The following is a 20,239-nucleotide window of genomic DNA, read 5'->3' on the forward strand; positions in this document are numbered from 1 at the left end:
ATAATCTCCAGAGTCCTTCCAACCTCAGGAGCCATCCTGTGATTCTGTAAAGCATTCCCTCTCGGTTTGCTTCAACAGCTTTAAGCCACATTGTATTGGATCTATTATATAACTCTAATTTTAGAGGTGTAACCTCCCTTGGATTGTTTAGGGGACACTTATGTTAGCACTCAGGCCTGTGGGTCAGAGAACTATTCAAACCACTCAACATGAAGAACCTGAATTAGTCAGCATAGCTGTAGGAAGAGACAAGTACCTTCACGGTTCCATTCAGAAAAGCTGAACTTAAAACAAATGACCTGTGCAAAGGAACACTTTTTCTGTTCTGCTTTTGGTGGTTGGTGTTTTTGTTTTAGATGGGGGAGGTGTTTTAAATGGGTAAGCTTTTCAGACAAAGTTTTCTGAAAATGTATGCACTCTGAGAAAGCCTCATTCCTATCTCTCACATTTCAAGATCCCAGCTTCCCAACTGATACCTTATAAATCAGAGTGATGCCTGATGCAGTAGGAAGTTTGTAATAAACTGCCTTAAAAACTAGGACCAGAATCCAATGAGATGAGACTTTAAGAAGGCTTTTCTCACAGCAGCCGGGAGCCTGAGAAGGAGGGTAGCCCCATGGCATTGTTTGGATCTGGTGGATTTAAAACAGATTTATGTTTAGGTATCTAGTGCATATGTGCTCATGAAAACACAAGAAATCAGCAATATTTCCATTGAAATACATCTTGCACTTCAAGCATTCATATATAATATAATACTGTGAGGCTAAAACCCAAATGCTGGGGACACAGCGTTGAAAGGTTTGGTACAGTTGGAGAAACTGATTGAATAGAGGTTCTGCATAAAGATGAGGCACTTTGCTTTGGGGCTGTCACATAAGGGCAATGTTCAAGCAACTGCTTTGGAAAAGCCCTTTCTTCAGTATGATTTTGTTCAAAATCCTTGTGAGCAGATCTTTTCTTAGGCAGTCAACTTTGATAATAATTTGTAGTGATTGCGGAAAACTAACACTTCTTTCTGCTGTCTATCAGAGAGCTACTGTGAGAAAATTTCCTAACATATCCATATAGTTTGCATTCATCTTCAGTGTCATTGAAACCAATTCCCAATACACTATATGTTTAGTAATTATGTTTAATATGCAACAATGCAAACAGATTAGTGACTCCTTTCCTGAGGTAAAATAACAACACGGAAGCAAAAATATAAGTATAGATTTATTAGAGAAGTTATCTAAAATACAATATTATTTTCCTGTTTAAATTAGAGCATATATTATTTCAATGAAAAGATATTTTGTATTATTCCTATGGTAATAACAACTTCCAGAGATAATACTTAACTTAGAACATTTTTAATAAAAAAATCCAATACTACTATTAAGACATAGTCAAGGTTGTTGATAACATGGGTAAAAATGTAAAACGGTCTCAAAAATATTTACATGTCAGTTTTTTAAAATCTAAGAACTCTAATTCTCAATATTCATTTTGCTTTACTTTCTAAAAATACTTTTTCCTAAAGCGTATCTAGATTCTGTATTCCTGTGCTTTTCACAAAGCTTCAAGTTATCGTTAGTTATGTGTACTATCACACCAATAGATGAGGTTTCTTAAAATGGCTTATTTCACTATTCACATCCCCTCCCAAGTAGCCAACATGCTGTTTGACATGTTATACCCAAGTGTCAGTCGCAGTAATAGTCACCAAAATGCACACAGCCACCCCTCAATACCTGCCCAAGCCCCACACCTTAAGAACCCTTTCCTATTTGGCCAAGAGCCTTTCACATTTAATTAGCTGGCTTTTTAAATGCAAAGTGAAAGAAACAAAGAACAAATCTGGGAAACAAGATGTTGCCAGGGCACACGCGGCAAAGGTTTGATTTGTGCTTAGCAAAAGGGGCTCCTCACAAACACAGCAACTTCTAATGGCCTCGGCACTGAGGTTACTGGAAGGAAGCTCTGACTTCTCTGTTCTTCAAGGGCTGACATGGCCGCCAGTTGTCCACCATATGGCACACAGGCTCATTCTCAGCACTGAAGCAAAGGCCACGGAGTTTGCACATCTGTGGAAAAAGGCACAAACATCCTCAAATGCCTGCTCTAGTTTTGGCAGGACTACTGGAGGTATGTATACACCTTGGACCTCAGCCACAGGTCCAGCTCAAAAGTTTCACCCGCACTAATGAACAGTCTCGAGGTGGCATCACCGTCCACCCATGTGTCTCTGCATTTCATGCACACCATTTCCTGACACAGGCTCTCCTGCCCACAAAATATCCCAGCAAGAAGAACTAAGAAAGCACAAAGACATAGGCACACACTTTCTGAACCCCGTGCACAAAGAGCTGTTTGTCCTTGATCCAGATCTGAACTGAAACCCCTTCAGAATCCTTTGCAAGTTGCACTGGTTTGGCTCTTTAGAAAGTAGCATTTTTTGTGTCCGGTTGATACATTTAGAAAAAAAAAAAAAAGACCTTACCCTTCGTCAAATTAAAGCAGACAAATTCATTCAAGATATCTTGATTTTCAAATGCTGCGAGTGGGAAAACTGTTACACATCAATAGTAGCACCCTGCAAGCTTCTAGAGCTTGCTGCTGAAGCAAAAATCAGTGTTTGTACAGTCTGATGTAATAAAAGCTCTTTTATGTCTTAAGTGGGCATCTGCAAAACTAATAAAAAGACTGTGCCAAAATAATAAGCCACCCCAAGTATGATCTCACAAAGACAGCTGCAACTGCTGACAGAAATATGTAGGTGGGATACAAGATTTCATGAGTCAGGCTGCAGGTCAGGCATCCCCTCATTTGAGGAGGAAAGCCCCCAGTAGTGCCCAGCCCAGGAGAGGACTTCACCTTCAGGACTGACCAGAACAAAGTTCAGAGCTCAACCTCTGCCAGAAACTGCTCTGTCACTACAGCAAATGACAACAGTCTCACTACACCCTGCTGTAATATCCAGCTTTTATCTATCTTTGGAAAACCAGTTCAACTTAAACCCAGTGTCAGTATTCTGCTTTGTGTTTTCTTGTTTGATGAGGTTTGGAATGAAAAGGCAAGCTGCCACACACACTGTTTTGATCCCAAATCCATTTTTGAAACATTGCCGGTAATATGGAGAGTTGTGTGTGGGAGAAACAAGTGGTGTCTTTTACCACTTGTAGGTGGTTAACGTAGGTGTAGTAGGAAAAACAACTCTATTTTGGTGAATGTGCTCCTGCCCTATAATAAAACCATATTTGCAAACCTTGGACCATCAATAGCAATACCAGTAGTTTAGAACAAATACACAGTGTCAACTTTAATGCTCCCTTGCAGTTCATTAATGGTAACCATCGCTTTAATTATTATTTCCAATAGTTCTTCCTTGTCATTTATTCCATCTTTTATTACGTGAAGTCCCATTACAGCTCAGTTACACTTTTTTACATCAGCTGAATAAAACCACCAGAATTATGTGCATATTGTTAGCACATCTACCATTGATAAAAGCGATTTAAGAGTTTCAAGGGTAAACTAAAGCCCTTCAGGGTTAGTTTATATTTATAGGCTCTAGATTCTATTTTTAGCTCCCAAGCGCACAGATGGGAACCCAAGGATAGAATCTTGCCTCTATGCAATTTCATTAATGGGTGGTGCAGAAAGCTAGGGCCAGGAGTGATTTAATCTGCACAATTGCCTTCCTGCTAGGAAGGTTCTGTCCTCCTCAAGCTGCTCAGCAGAATAAAGCATTTTTACAGGCAGCAGACTTCTGGAATTTGCAAGTTTTCTCTCTTCCAAACAAGGCAGTTTTGTTAGGATTGTCACAATTCTGCGTGGGACTTCCCAGTCTGTTCTGGGCTGAACAGAACTTGTAAAATGAGCTCTGTGCCCTGGAAATGCTGGAAGATAAACAAACCAACTACAGGTCTATGTTGTCTGACTGTGGATGCAGAATACATGTTCTTCAGATGCTTGGTAAACCCAGAATTTTCAGGGCAAGTACACCCAGATAAGTGATGTGTCCACGTACAGCAAACCTGCTGATGCTCACAATACATGCCAGGCAAGCCCTGCATGTGCAAATGGTCCTTTCATGGGTGCTACAAATTTCCCACATTTTTACTGCATGGCAGCTCTAATCATGTTATCTGGAAAGCCTGATTAAATTTTTAAACCTTCCCAAATTTTCCCTGGACTGTGTCCACAAATGCAGGACAGCATTAGGATTTACAGCAAGTTCTACTTCCACGCATAGAAGTAGAGTCCTACCAGAAAAGCATAACCACTTCAGACATATATTTTTGACATGATATGCAGGACATAATGCCCTGCATAGCTGTGCAGTAACAGAAACGGACATTCCATGGCTCAGCAGGAGGGCTGAACCACAGAAATCAATATGACCCCAGTACACATCTGCTGGCACCATCCACTGGAGACCTACCTGCTCGGGGCTGACAGTGATGGGTTCCTTCAGAACGTGCCAGACGACGCATTCGAGCAGTGGTGGGGTGGTCAGTGAGCCTGGGTATGTCCAGTAGTCTCTGCATGCAGGAAGCAGCCCAGTGGGGTCAAAGTTTGTGAAGGAAGCTTGCTTCCCCTACAATAAAGAGAGCAGGTGGGCTAACGTCAGGGCAGAGATCACGTACACACACTGAGCTTGCAGTAATAAAAACTTCTATGGGAAACTTCATGTTTGGAGCAAGGCAGAAATTTAGTTTGGCATGTAATGTTGAGTGTCTCCTACAGCACCCTCAGGTTAAAGACTTTCAGTACCATATTTCTTACATCTCAAGACTTTCAGACACTGTTCATCATTTCAAATGTTGAATTGTGCCCCTTGCTCCTAGAGATACAATTTGACCCCACTTGAAGGAACAATTTTTCAGATGCCATGTACACCAAAACAGAGAACCTGGGAGATCTGTTTGAGAGTTCATTGCAGTAAATGGCAACATCCATTCACCTCAAAGGAAGCCTGATAACAGAGATGACAGTGTAGTTTCATTTTTTATTTTTCCTGCCCACATTTCTCATTGGGACAGTCCTTTACCCACTATGAAGGTATATAATTACTCAGGAACTACTTTTCATTTCTCATTACTCAGCTCATTAAGATCACGTACACACTTCACATGTTGTTTAAATTACAGAAAGGCATTTTTTTTTCTTAAGAGTTATATCTCCCGATCAAATTTATCTGGACTACATCTAGAAATAGCCAAGAAGAGAAAGGAAATTTATCCCACAGACACAGAGATGAGGGAAAGTACCTTCTGCATCTGTCACCACTGTCCAGAAAGGGCACTTAGCAGAATAGTTTAGATTCAGACACTGAGTCCTACCCTATAGGTTTAAATGCAGTTCCAAGACAGAGAAACACAGTCACAGAAATTATCACCATTCCTAGTATTCCCTGCCCTGTAGCGCAACTTCATTTCAATCTCTTCTGCATTTAAGATTACAGGACCATTAATGCTGATGGCAGGATGATTTGTTTTACTTTTGTAACAGTAGCACACTGAGAAGAAGTAAATAATCCACTTTCTGGAGAAGACAACAGCACAGTTGGGATTGGTGTCAATCAATAAAGACAGCAAATATTACCTTGGTTTGAACGGAGTTCAGAGCATCCACGACTTTCTGTATTTCAGGCTTGGCATTTCCTACCTGTAATACAAACCATATGAAAAGAAAATAACCATGCACTCTCATGATATGTTTAGTTTTCTGATACAGCTCTCAAGGAAACATTTTACAGCACATTTTCCCTGCACCGTTTCATTACATAACAGGAGTATTACAGCAAAAGCAACTGGAATTGTCTCTGTAAAATCATGCCATTTGACAGTCAGCACAAATGGGTCAGCCAAGGACACTGGACTGAATGAAGATATTTTCATTTACGATAATGTGGATATATTTTTGGACTTGAACTGTTCTTTTTTTGACAGAAGTCACCCTCCTAATAAAATACAGTGAGGGCAGGACAGAGTGCAGACTGCTGGGGCACAATCACCTTCTCCAACCATCTGTGAAGACAATTCCACTAAGACAAAATGCTCTGGACATTTAACAATGACAGGAAAGGGAAAATAGGTGTTATTTAGGTTGGTCCTACTGCAGATTCATACACACATTGTCAGTTATGTGCATCACCTTTCACTGGCAAGAGCTATGGCAGCACCATCATCATGATGAAGGCAAGTGCTGCACCAGGGCCACCACAGTGATGGATGGCAGCCATACTCCATTGCTGGTGTACAATTTTTAGATAAAGTCAAGAATTTGTACCACCATCTGGCTTGCTATAGGTTTATGCAGTATAGCATAATGCTGCCTTATTCTATATTTTAGGCCCTTAGGTCCCCCTGCAACACAATGAACATCCTGGACTCATCCAAATAATACAAAAGTTTAACTAACCTTCATGAAGATGCCCACCACAGCCAAACCATCAGGATGCTTCACAGCTTCAGCAAATTTACCATATTTTACATTCCAGTGAACAATATGGAGCTAGGAGCAAGAAAACAAGAAGCACTATGAAGATGATATTCCATCCGTAATATCTTACAAATGAGGATGCAGGGAAGTAATTTATTAAACATTAAGAGCAGATGGTATTTTACTGCTGGGATTTAAAAACTTTTGTATACAGTATAAGAATTTGTTGAATCATTCATCTACTTTCAAGTTTTATTTATGCAAAGAGTTTTCTGTCATGCATTTTATTTTGCTTCTCGCTCTTATTCCCAGATGAGTTTTAAATGCAAACTGTGGCTGGATCATTCTGCTTATAGTCTGGTGAAGCTCCTGTTATCTTCACCCTGAGTTCTTCCTGCATGCAGACTGTAGGATTTTGATAAAGTATTTTACTGCTCTGCATCCTGGAGTTCTTATCAACACCAAAAGACACAATTGTCCAGGGTTAGGGAGAACAGGCATTAACTACAGATCTGACCTGCATTCTAGAGAGTTTTAAAAAACCATTCCATCCTTTTCTGGAAACCCTTTTAAGAAATATTAAATAAATCTCCAGGTCACATTAGACAGGATGTCGCTTTAATTAGAAATAACTCAGAAATAAAAAATAAAGTTCATCTGGCTGTTTCCTTATATCTGCAAGTCAAGTCAACCAAGTAATTATGGTACTATGAAAAGATGTCAGGCAATGGAAAGTTTCTCAGATAACACAAAGGCTACTTTATCTCATGACAAAGCAGCAGAGCCAATGAATTTGTGGGGCCATTTCTTTTATCTGTCAATGCAAATGACATTGTTCAGTCAACACACATTTATGAAAGGGTTAGAAGAAGTCTGTCACAGCATCCAGAGGTAGATTTCTAAACAGCAGACAAGGAAATGGATGCAAGGCACTGAAGTCACTTGATTTCTGTAATGAGACTGTAATACAGTCTTAAGTGGCGAAAGGGACATCTGGAGTCCTGAGAATATCACAGGTAGTGCCTGCAAGGTCTCACTTTGCTCCCTGCCCTCTTCACAGCTCCCCTTGCTTCTTTGCTACCAAAAGATTAAGGGGTCTGACCCCAAGTTATCCTGTTGTTTATCTAAATGTCTCTGATGTTAAAAATTGAAGCCAGGAAAGTGGATGTGCCTGTACAAAGGTGCCGTGATTCTATTTCTTCATCGTTCTCATGAGTCATCGAGAAAGCAGGGAAAAAAACAGGGATAACAGATGTGGATTTTTCTTTGATATGAAGTAGCTGAAAAAAATTAAAAAAAAACCCACCACAGTACAAAAGTCCTCCAATTCTAACCTCTGCTACTGCAGGGAATAAGTCCTGGGGTGGCATTGTACCAAAATCTTATGTGGTAACCCCCATAATGTCTTGCCCTATGAAGATGTGTACAGAAGTTGCTACCATAGTGGGTTTTTTGTTTTGTTTTTAAATATATGTATATTCATTATACACAAAAGACTGAAGGTAAAGCATAACCTACCTCTGCATCATACTTCACACCATCCACAGTGTGCTCAGATCCTTGGCCCTCGCAGGATCCCCAGTGAATGTGAAACTGCACCAGCCTGTAGACCCCATCCAGCGCTCCTCCTTGCAGCACTGCAAAGCAAAGGGCCTCCATTAGCATCTCCCACAACCTCTGCTGTGGAGTCTCACTTCAAATGAGAACATCCACCTCAAGTCTTCCAAATGAGTTATAGTTCATTGCTCTGCATGCGGTCATGCTGCTCCAGATCATCCTCAATGGTACATCGCTGCAATATGCCAAAATCAGTAATAAATGTGTAAAAAACATAAGTGACTTTACAGAGAGTGTCTCATCAGCAATTTAACAGGCATGCTAATATCACAAGTGATGAGGGCAGAGCTAAGGATGTAACTTTTCTGTCACCAAATAAATAAAAAAGGCCAGCAGGCTTTGTAAGACCCCCAATATAGTTACTCCATCAAAGTGCACCTGAAGGACAAATCGTCTTTCACTTACTAATGTACTCTGTCCCTTCATTTTAGACTCTTTATCCATTTAGGCCTTAATCCTGCAAATCCTGTGGTGGATTGGACTGAGTAAAATGCTTTTGATTCCAAATTAAAGCAAAACACCTGTTAGCTGCGGGCTGCAGCAAGTCCAAGTGTCCGGGCACAGGGCAAGGCACTGCAGAGGTCCGAATTCACATCGCTTGTCCCTCCCATCCTTCACTCCTCAAGAATGAGTTTAAAAAAAATGATGGTGAGAATGGCAATACCGACGGAGGTAGACTTAAAAATATGGGTTGGAAATGAGGTGTTTACTTACGCTTCCCACTGTCTGACATTACTGCTGCCATGGGACTCCTGTAAGCGGAATGCCCAGCCGCACTTTCAATTATACCGGAGCGAGTTCCCCTGAGTTCCCTCACTCTGCTTGTTAGTTTTAACCTTGTACTTAAACTGTGACCAACCACCATTACGATATGCAGGATCAAGCCCTATTATTGCAAAATGCTCACAGCACAATGTCTCCGCCAGTGCAGCATAAAGCACTGAACAATAACAAATAGTTCTACTAAATATAGCTATTTATCTAAGTTACTAGAGCAAGGTTTCACACTGGTTTGTGTGTTTTGTTTTTGGTTTTTTCTGTTGCTAAACATCTTAAATTCAAAATTAAATCTTTAAGATGTTAATATTTAAAAATAAAAATATTTTAAAATGTAATTTGAAGTTATATCTTAGAGTTCAAACTACATAAATACATATATACAATAAAGTGACAGAAGAGTGTTGACATCAGATATAACATATATGGAAGTGTGCTCTGTATATGTGCCACAAACAAAATGGTTCTGTAGAGTAAATATGCTTTCCTCTCTGCCTGCAATTAGTCTAGACACTATCACAATATGTGCACATGTGAAAATATACATCAAATGCAGATAAGAAGAGGTCACTGTCTGTTCAGGTTTGGAAAATTCTGTTTTTGTGCAAGCATGGACAACAACAGCCAAGGATACTTGGCAATAAGGTGAGAAGGATTTGACTAAAAAAACAGAATACATGACAATTAAACAAGATATATATGAAATACATTCATTTTCATTGGTGTGCCTTACACATGCAAAATTTGGGTTCAGTGAAAAATTTCATTTGCCTGGGGCTCCTTCTTTGGTAAATACATTTAGAAGCCTCCCAACATGTATTTCGCTTTGAAAAATGCGAATATATGTTCCAGTGCAGTCTCCAATTTCCAATACTGTAGCCAACACTGAACAGCCAAGAGGTCAAGACTTGCCCTGCCTATTGCCAAGCTATGTGACACAAAGAAGAATGGCTACTTAAAGTAATTAAAAGGAACATATCTTATTCTACTTTTATGTTTCTTATTCTACTTTTGTGTGCTAGTTGCCAAGAAGCATAATTGTTTCAAGCACAGGACTACAAATCAGAATAGTTTTCCTCAGAACAATGACTGTGAATGTGCATTAGCAACCAATTACTCCATTTTCAAAAGGGACTATGTCTTTATAGATGCAAAATCATTTAATCCACACAATATTTTGTGATTAATTAAAAATAATGTAATGGAGTTGCAGTGTTTCAGTTTCAGTTCCTCTGCTAATCAACTTGTTGCTCATCGCAGGTACAAATGGACTGAGGCTCCACCATTCCCCAACCTCAGAAAGCATTAGCACGGCACAGGTTAGTCTGCCATTATTAATCAATGGAAAGCATGCTGAAAAGCAAAACCATGCAATCTTCTTTAATCCAGTTGCAGTGTTATTTCTCTATACAGTTTGCTACAGTCTCATAAAACTCAAAAGATGCACAAAAAGTCTCTGCAGTTTTCGCTTACTTTTATCATTCTGCGGTTCTCAAATCCAGCACTAGCTTATTTTGACTCATAGCAGAGCATTCAAAGAAAGTAATAATTAGATTAGTGTAAATGAATACAAATTCAGCAGGCTTAATTACAGAACAGCCCTTCTTGTTCTAGCCTACATTAAGCAGTTATTATTTTTAATAGTTCTCAGCCCTTTCAAAGAAGTAAATTTAAAATTAAACTTAAAAGGTAAAGTAGAAATGTTAGAGCTTCATTTTTTTTTTCTAGCACAAGCTTTTTAAACCATGAATAAACAGTAACAGAGCAACAGCTTTTGCAAAGTAGAAGTTCATCAAGAATCAGAGCAACTTCCTACTGGCAACTTCCCCATCCTTGTCCCATGAGACCTGAGCACAGATTCAGGCCACATTGATGACAGAAGTCCAGCCTCTCCATCCCATTTTTTAAAGGATGGGAAAATTCTGATCTATATTTGAGCACCTCATCATTAGCTCACTTCCTTTTGAAATCAGTATTCGTGCACACCATCCTGGAAACAACTACATAGCTGCGCTCCCATTTGTGATACAGCACAGCTTCAGACACAAGGTGAAGACACAAGCCAACCTGGAAACCACATTGTTTTCTTACAGTTTCATCCTTCTCAACACAATCTACATCAGTAACCTGGTCTCCATAGATGTGGAACAGCCTAAGGTGACAACTTGAAAACAACTTTTTTTTTCTATTTTACAGTTACTTGAAAAGCTACAGTGAGATGAATTTGGAGCTACGTAGACCAGAAATAGTAACTATTTTCAAACTTCTATCCTTTACTGAAGAAGTTACACTAGTAGCATCCAGTAATTATATTGCACCGTATATTAAATTATCTCATATCTTCTAAATAAGGTAAAAATAAATATTACCAGAGCTAATTTGGAAAGCCAAACAACCACATGAATTGTGTGGGATTTCTTGAATAAACAAGGTGAACTAGATTTGTCTCCATTACATTTTCTTAGGATACTTGGAAACACAGAGAAATGAAAGGCCAATCTGTGGCATCTGGGCCGGCTGTTTACTGAGGCCATACAACTTCACAGTTCTGTGTAGTTACCTTTCCCATGCAGAACAGAACAGCTTTGTAAAAAATACTGTGGCCCACTTCATACCTTTTTTCAGGGAGCAACAGAATCCACATGTGTGAACTTTCACAGCAACACTGTGGAATTATTGTTAGTTAGCTCCTGTGGGATGTTCTCTCTATATGGAGCATATGACTAATAAATGTAATCGAGGCAATAAACCTGTCAAAGAAGTAATCAAAATGGCTGAACTACAAAGTAGTTTCATGAGGTAGAATGAAATCCTGTCAGACAAATTAGCATGGTAAGAAAAAAATACTACTCTATCACTCTGAGAACATGCAGAATGAGAAAATGTTCTTCAAATGGAAACCACTAACAGCAAAGCTCCTTCCAGAAGCCGAAATGATGGGTCCACTACAGCACAATGGATGGCTTGACGTCAAAACTTCAGAAATTTAGTTCTAATTGAAGTACCACCAAACAAACACCTAGCAGCAGGACATTTCAAGCATCTACCTTTGAGGACAGCTGGCTTGCACACACATTGCTTTGGCAAAAAGCCATGATTTTGTATCGGCCTACAGTAGATATGCACATGTATATGACGTTGTAGGTATGTGTGTAGATAAATACATAAACAGTATATACATAAATGTTAATGTTGTATAAGCTTATGTACATACAGATATCTGAATGATAGAAAGCAGGTCTTGAGGAGACAAAGTAGACAAAGTATTACTTGAGGAAAAAAGAGCCTTGAGCACCATGCACTATTAATGGCACAAAAAAGGCTCTTACAAGGATGCTCAGGGATTAGCCTTGTGTTCTTATGCAAGAACGGGCTTCCCAGTCTGACAGACTGAGGAGTTCAGTTAGGGTGAGCTGCCACTTCTGTGAAATGTAGAGCACAGAGCATCACATTTTATGAAATGTTTCCTTCTTTATGTTATCTCTATCAGACATTCCTCCTAGGACGTTGTATCAAGACAAGCAGGAGAGTAAGGCAGCACACAAGCACTGAACTGTAGGGATCATACTTGCAGAAGACATCTGTAACTGGTTTCACCAGAAGAAAAAAAAACACGTAATTGATATCTCATAAGAAAAAAAAAATACCACAACCTACTCTGACCTTGCTAGAGGGTTAGCCTGATAAGGCAACAGGGATGTTCCACGGAGATAGGCCAGAATGAAACATCTGCCAAAATGCAGCAGGTCTGCAGACGCGTGTAGCGGCAGTGGGTCAGTGGTTCTGATTCACCTCAGCTGAACTATTTCATCCAGACTGGGTAGCAGCCAGAGAGACTCTGACCTGCTTAAGGAGACAATGCTATTTAGGTTATCGACTTTCCTCCTGCTCCCTGGGACCAGTGCAATTTATCTCTCATGTAGTCTCTTAAATGGAGATTGTCTGTGAGTTGGAAGGCTGATCAGGGACACAGGACAGCGCCTTTAGTCCTCAGGTTTCACCCTACATGAGCTGACAACGACTTTTTAAGAACTGAGCTGGAACATTAAAATTCTCTTATAAGTAACAAATGGCTTAATTACTACAGTAATAACTACTTACAGTACTGAAAATTATGTATTGGACATGGTGCTCAGACTATGCTGAGATCTAATGAAGGATGAACAAAGTCAAGGTGTGACTATTGCCTTTTAAGTACTCAGCAATTGCTCAGACTGGAAAGAGTAGTCCTGGTGGCATCTGACACACAGCTTCACTGCATCTTATAAATAAACCTTTCCAAGTGGCTCTAGGTGGTAACAGCTGACTTGTTTCTCCTGATTTGCACTAAAAGCACCTCTAGAGAAGGAACTTGGAAGAAGAGAAGGACCCTGCCATGATTTTTAAAATGCACAATCCATGTCAAATTTCTGCTTGGAAGTTGTATGTTAAAAAAAATAAAAAGCTGATGTAAGTGAAGTGCGCTTTTGGGCTCTGTAAAGAAAAGGTCTGAAACATGCAGGACTGACCTCCAGCCCTCTCATCTTCCTTCCTAGTTCCTGGAAGCACTGGAGCGACACTCCACTCACCTGCTCTCACAGGCTTTGCAGCTTCTGGTGATCTTGGTTCACTAAATAAATGACTTAATGATCACACACCCTCTGGGAACTCTGACTTTCTAGTCAGCTGGCGCACGAAGGTACTTGTGACATGTGGGCACGTGTCTGAATGCAGTCCCCATAAGCTACAAGCAATCAGTTCCCTGACTTACGATTCCGAAGAGTCAACACATTGCTTAGGCTATACTGTATTAAGGACCTTTGATCCTTGACTGTATACTGATAACATGTAATATTATTCTGGCACAGGTAATATTACACCTTCAGAGCTGGGAAACCTAAGAATAGCCCAGTAGCAGTGACTGGATTAAAAGTTGTGCCTTAAGGACAGCAGACCTGCGTTTCTTCCTCAGTTTACCTGCTGAAGCAGAACTGTAGGAAAATAGCAAGTGGCACAACTTTCAGAGTAACTCAGTGCCAACCAAGCAATGCTAATGCACTGAATAACAAATATAAGAAAATAAATTGGTTTGTTTACAGCAAGTCATAATTCAAGACAATTGAAGCTTCCTCATTAATATTTATACACAATTATAGGAAAAATTGTGTAATATATTTGATTATGACTACTGAAAGTCTCCCAAGGGGTGTTAGTTACAAGGTCAATATAGCTACATTTCCTTGGGTCTCCTCATAATTTTAAAGTTCTACTATGACTGAATATCTGCCAAAAGTGTCAGTATTAACATCCAAGACCAAGTCCCAAGTAAATCTATCTCCAGCTCAGCAGCAAGAAAGAAAAATGAAATAATTAAGAGACTTGTCCACCAGCGGAAATTACCAGCACATTCAGTAATGCCTCTAGAGGCTTACCCCACAGTTGCAACCCACTTCTGTCAGATTCCACAGCTAAAATGCTATATTTTAACATTCTTGTTATGGAATACTTTAATTGCTGATTGACTTCCTCCTTTTATAAGTTCATCACACTCATGATTAGAAAACACAAAATAACAACACCTACCGCTGTGAGAATTTCCTATTTCAGTTTCAGGTTTTAGGTGAATTCTGAAAAGTTTTCTGTGAAACTTAACGTAGAGAACACATTTTACGTATGTTACAAATTCTTCTTTCGGGGTCTTGAGGCTTTCTTGAGCAAAGTCACTTCCTGTGGTTTTACAGCTCTGAGAAGTCCCTGCTTACTTCTGTCTTCCAAAGTGAGTGAAACTATACACATGGCCTTACAGCAGGCTATAAAGTGTTTAATATGATAAAATAAGTACCCTTAATGAGACATTCTTTTGCTATAAAGTTCTTAAAATAAGGTGCATTATTATAATTTAATGATTATCAGCACCATTTGCTTCACTCGTATGTGCAAGGACAGATCCTGGTATACAAGACTGAATGAACTTGTAGTTTCATTCCTAGTGACACTTTTATAATATGAATTTTTTTCTTTTATTTAAATTGTAAAAATTTTGAAAATTAATGCCTACAAATACTTGAACTTTCACCATTATTAAAAGACAGTGGACATGAGAACTAAGAAAGCAGCTGAAAGAACTGAAATAAAAGAGAAACGAAGCAGCAACTGGAAGAGGAAGTTCACTATTCAGTTTCTACACAGAAGTCAAGAAAATATTCCAAAAACTGCAAGGACACAAGATAAAAGACAACCTTTTCTAAGGGAAAATAATGGAATTTCAGGAAGAATATTTTACATCAAAATTTTGAATAATCTGATATCTACTTATTGTTACTTGTGACCAACAGAATTCACATTACATATTTGCTGAATCAAAGAAATAAGTACTTTCAAGGAGTTTTATCCAAACATGAATTTTAGCTTTCTTACCTATTTTTACCATACTATCTCTACCTGGTTTTTTTTAATTGCAAGAAATCATTTTGCATACCCTAAAAAAGTAAGAATCAACCAGACATTAATTCCTAGAACGGCCGTTCAATTTACTTCAGTGTCATTAGTTATGAGCCTGAAGATTCTTAATTAATGGATCTACTTCTTTGCTTGTGAATAATCTTAAAGACATGAGTAATCACACACAATGATCTTATTACTTCATGTTGCGCCTACTACCACAGATAATTCATTACTGCATGTGGGACAGCTCATCGGAACACGCGCTGCAGCCTGTGGGAAGTATTTACAGGATTTTGTTCCATTGTCTTCTATAAAACATATCAGCACATCACATAGTCTCCTATAGTTTCTCCTTGTGAATGCTGCACGGTCTAACCAAGAATTTGGTGCACTCATTATAGTCAGGAGTGAATCAAACAGAGTCAAGTCAAAGACATCTCTATTTTGTGTAAGGAAAGTAGGTTACCTAGTTAACTGCATACAAATGAAGCCATTCGTGCGCTGCCAGGTAGATTCTATGCACTGTAGTTTTTAATAGGAAGCATGATACTGAAGGATCCACACTTACCTGGCTTCATAGAGATCTGTTTAATGTTTTTTTCTGAAGAATAATCAGTTTCTGATTATAGAGCTACTTGCATCTCCTACCCTCCCACTCTGAAGCTGTGTCACTGCCTGTCAGAGGATCCCTGTCACAGATGTTCCGGTTCTGAGCCGAGTTCTCAAAAATCATTCTTCCTACAGACATTTCTTTAAATTATTATTCCTGCCATTTTCCCCCCCCAAGTTACCAAATCCAAGCTACTTTTCAGTCTTTCCAAACTTACGCACACACAGAAGGAAAAAAAGGACTTGAACCTGTTTCCTTTGGGCTCAGTGAGAGACTCCTATGTATCTGGTGAAAACATAATCCCTTCTTTTGTACTCTGAATAATTTACCTTATTGCCTATGACACTTAAACATGCATTCAGCTCCTCAGTGCCTTAGAAAAACAAATACTAAGCAGTCACAATATTTTTTTTTCCTTTTATAATCATAAAAATATTAATGTGGATGTTCTGTACCAATTATGTGCATTTACATGACTGTGAACACCTACAGCTGACCACTTAGTATTGTTCAGTATAAAGACTGTAATTAAAATGCAAAGTCAATTTCTTGGTACAACACTGAATGTCTGTCATACTGTTACATTACATTATCTGCAAAACCCTAACATTTTTAGTAGGAATGGATCATTTGTTTTCAGCACCATTCTCTAAATGACATTGCCAACAAAACGCTTAGGAAAAACAGTGCACTTGCTCAAGCAAGTTAAATCAGGCAGCGTCTGGAGAAGACAGTGACTTAAAATGGGATTGGTTTTCTTATCTAAATTAAAAATAGAGGCACAGTCATTGTTGTAAGGTGATGATTTCTGCAAATCCAGCCAGATGAAAAACTACAGCTACAAATTTACAAAACCATTGTTGCAATTGCGGCTTGGATTCCATCTCGTCATTCCTTTCAGACAGGATTACTAAAAGGTTTGCAGAATTCAGTGCCTCATTTCACCATATAGTACGATGAACACTGTGGAACAACTACCTGCTAGCAAACTTCGTAGGAATGTGCCAGATACATCATCTTTATCTAGAAAGCCCAACGTCCAGAAATGTCAGAAACAACACTTTTCTAAATTACGGAACAAAGAGGTATTTTCTGATCATTCCTCTGTTTCTGTACTAACCTGGGAGCATACTGGCTTCAGAAATAAGAAATAATATTTTGATAACCAAAGAAACTATTTCCAAACTATTTCTACTCCAAGTTGTTAACTGCAATCCCTTGTTATTCTGAGACCAATTTCTTCCTATTATGTATTTTGCCTCTTCTTTCAATAATCTGATCCGTAGCTTAAGCTGACATATGCCTAAAACTGTTCTTGTCAAATAACCTTTTTTTTTTTTTCCCCCACAGCTGAGTTTTTATCCAAATGTTTCTGACTGAAACAAAAATAAAGCAATTTACTCAAGTTCAGCGCAGGGCACCTCAAAACTGCCCAGATGGGCTTAGTTTTCTTCTCGTGGGAGCTCAGTTTTCTTCTCATCTAAAGGAGTCATGGGGGATGGTGAATCCTAAGGGCTAAATCCTGACCTTTCTGAAGCCAAAACACTGTGTTATTCTTCTGTCTTTAAAAACACCTATGGCCCCAGTAGAGACTTCAGTAACGGAGTTAGTAGCAGTTTCTCCCATCTCTATCCTTGCACCCGCAGACAAGGTCTCACCTGACTTGTCAGAAGAATCATCGAACTCCACGTTGAAGGAGTGCCCGTTGTTGACGATGTTTCTGGCCGTGCCGGCATCGTAGCTGAAGCTGAGAGGCTTCAGAGAGGAGTCGTACTTGGCGGACTTGCTGCTAATATCAATGGGGGACTGGCGCTCTCCATTGGCGATGGGGAAGTGTTCGTGCCAGTGAGCGGGTCCTGCAAGAGAGTGTAAAGCAGCTCGGTGGGAAAAGACACGAAGCTTGGGGTATAGAAATGTTAACCCTCACTCTAGAAACCGGGATGTTTTAACACCAGTCTCAGCCCTCAATAAATGTACCATCTATGCGTGCTGCCGGGACTGGCAACACAGGCGGGGGAAAACCCCACCTGGGGACCCAGGCAGGGACCCGGCAGTCTCTGAGCCTCGAAGGCTGGGGTTTTATCGGGGAGTCCTTCTAGAGGCCACCCCGTCTTGCTGGAGCAGCGCCCCGTCCTCCCCTCTTCCTTGCGCTGAAGTAAAGGAATGACAGTAGGAACGCAGAAGATGCTTCAGGCAAGTCGCGCGGCGCGCCTGGTTCGCTGCGAGGGCGCAGGTGGCATCTCAAGGTTAAAAGAAAAAAAAATAAAAAAATAGAAGCGCCACCGAGCTGATTCCCGCTCCGGGCAAGTGCTCGGTGTGACGCGCAGCGGGCACGTCCCGAGCACCCGTCGGCACGTGTTTCGCACGGCACCGGCTGGAGCCCCCCCACCCACCGGCACTTACCGTCCTGGCTGCCGTATCCCCAGTGGTGGGACATGGTGCGCGGCTCGCCGGTGTCCGCCGAGACTGTCGCAGCGCGGTGGCCCCAGTGCGCTCTCAGGGGCTTTTATAGGCTCCCGCCAACTCCATGCCCTTCTCCGCGGTCGGAGAAAGGGGTGGGGAACGCGGGTGGGGGCGGAGGGAGACTCCGCTGGGGGCGGAGAGAGCGGCCGCTATAACCCGCGATCGGCCGCGGAGCTGTGGCTGTCCCGGCCGGCAGCGCCCCCGGGAGCCAGGCGGCGCGGTTGGGGCTGCCGTGCGTCCCTCCCTCCGTGCCCCCGCCTCCATTGCGCACCTGCGGGCGCCCGGCCACTCCGCGGGGCGCCGTGACCTTGGGAGGCGCTGGCGGGCCGGGGGCAGCGCGGTGGGAGCCGGAGCGGCGCGGGCGGCGGCTACGCGCGTCTGTGCGCGGGTGTGGGTGTTCGCGTACGTGCGTGTGCAAGGCCCGGCCCGCGCTCCCCTGCTGCTCCCTGCCGGGGCTGCGGGGAACGGCGCGGCTGCCGGGTCAGCGGTTCCGCGGGGGGCGTTCGGGGGCTGCGCCTGCATCCTGCCGCGCCACCAGGGTGCTTGTGAGCCGGGTTTGGGAAGGGATTAACAGCGATTTGGGGGCGGGGATCACGGCAGCCGGGGGAAGCTCTGGTGACGCGTCGGAAGAATAACGAGTTCATTGCTTATTGTGATTTTTTTCTCCAGTCACTTTCGGGAAAGGCAGCAGGTTCAGCTGTGCTTATATTCACTTATTAACATCTAGAAAATACTGTGAGAGCGGTTAAACCACCACTCCCGACGACGGACTTGCAAAAGTAAAATTGAGCAATACATATTTTAGATGTTTTACTGTTGCTCAACACTCCGGTGTTTGATCTCAGGACAGGAAGGCTCAGACCTCGACAACCCTTGGCAGAAGCTGATCCCAGGCCAGGGTCCCCGCGCAGCACTGGGGCTGCAGAAACAACTCATGCGTAACTGGGTTTGCCATGATTCTTTTTAGATGCTTTTGTGTCCTCTTCCTCCGAGCAACTTCTAGTATGGCGATGACATTGTATTAGTCTGTCCAATTTTTTTAATGGAGTTGGTTTATTCAAACATGCTTTTATTGTGTTGTGATTTAACCACAGGGGTCTTAGTTCTGTTGTCTGCGAGATCGTAAGTCTAGAGTAACACCACCAGAATGACTCCCTCATTTACATTCAGCATTGTAAAATATATGTTTTATTTAAGGGTCGGGGGTGAGAAGTCTAATACAATGTGGTTGCTGTTGCCCATGGGAAAAAGAACGAGCTGCGAAATTACTTATGAAAATTACAGGCATTTTTCAGACCCTTTTGAATATAAGCAGAAAATATTTGAAGTTTACTACTGATTGTGTTCTCTCACATTTGCATGTCTCTACTAAAGATGGTTTAGCGACCACGAAACGGAAACGCGAAGGTAAACTCTACACCCTGAAGCTATTGGTAAGTGACTGTAGCATACATGATGTAGAACAGCAAAGGGAAATGCTCATGTGTCACAGAGGCACCCCCAAAGTCAATTTAGGCAGGCCACAAGCTCTAGAGTTTCTAACCAAAACTGTTTAGTAAAAAACCTACAAATTGCGTTTATCCAGAATTATTCAGCAGACAACACTGTAAAACACAGATTCAGATACCAGTTAGGAATTACCACACAACCAACTAAAATTCAAGGGGATCAGATCCCAAAACTGTAGCGTGCTGGTTCAAAATGTCCATCTTCCCACTCTGTGTGGAAGTGGGGACTCTCAAAGGTACCCAGATCACTTACCAGTTTGACAAGGTGTCTCAGTCCCCACGGGAATGTTTCTTGGATGGTCAGTCTAACGACATTATACTCAGACAAAAAATCCCTTGCTCCACAGAAGACCAACTCAATAAGAGGACTTTCTGGTCAGCTCCATTTATACCCCAGTTGAATCTGAGC

General features: G+C 41.2%; 1 protein-coding gene across 1 annotated transcript; it reads right to left on the reverse strand.

Moving 5' to 3' along the window:
- Positions 1–1,205: 1,205 nt before the first annotated feature.
- Positions 1,206–18,417, reverse strand: LOC136098009 (carbonic anhydrase 2). Its single transcript, XM_065831010.1, has 7 exons — positions 18,263–18,417; positions 17,518–17,715; positions 7,951–8,069; positions 6,412–6,504; positions 5,593–5,655; positions 4,430–4,585; positions 1,206–2,069 (listed from the first exon to the last, which is right to left on the reverse strand). The coding sequence occupies exons 1-7, from the start codon at positions 18,294–18,296 to the stop codon at positions 1,950–1,952; spliced, it is 783 nt and encodes a 260-aa protein (XP_065687082.1). The 5' UTR covers positions 18,297–18,417; the 3' UTR covers positions 1,206–1,949.
- Between the last annotated feature and the right edge of the window lie 1,822 nt (positions 18,418–20,239).

The sequence above is a fragment of the Patagioenas fasciata genome, chromosome 2 (assembly GCF_037038585.1).
Source record: "Patagioenas fasciata isolate bPatFas1 chromosome 2, bPatFas1.hap1, whole genome shotgun sequence".
Classification (NCBI taxonomy): Eukaryota; Metazoa; Chordata; class Aves; order Columbiformes; family Columbidae; genus Patagioenas; species Patagioenas fasciata.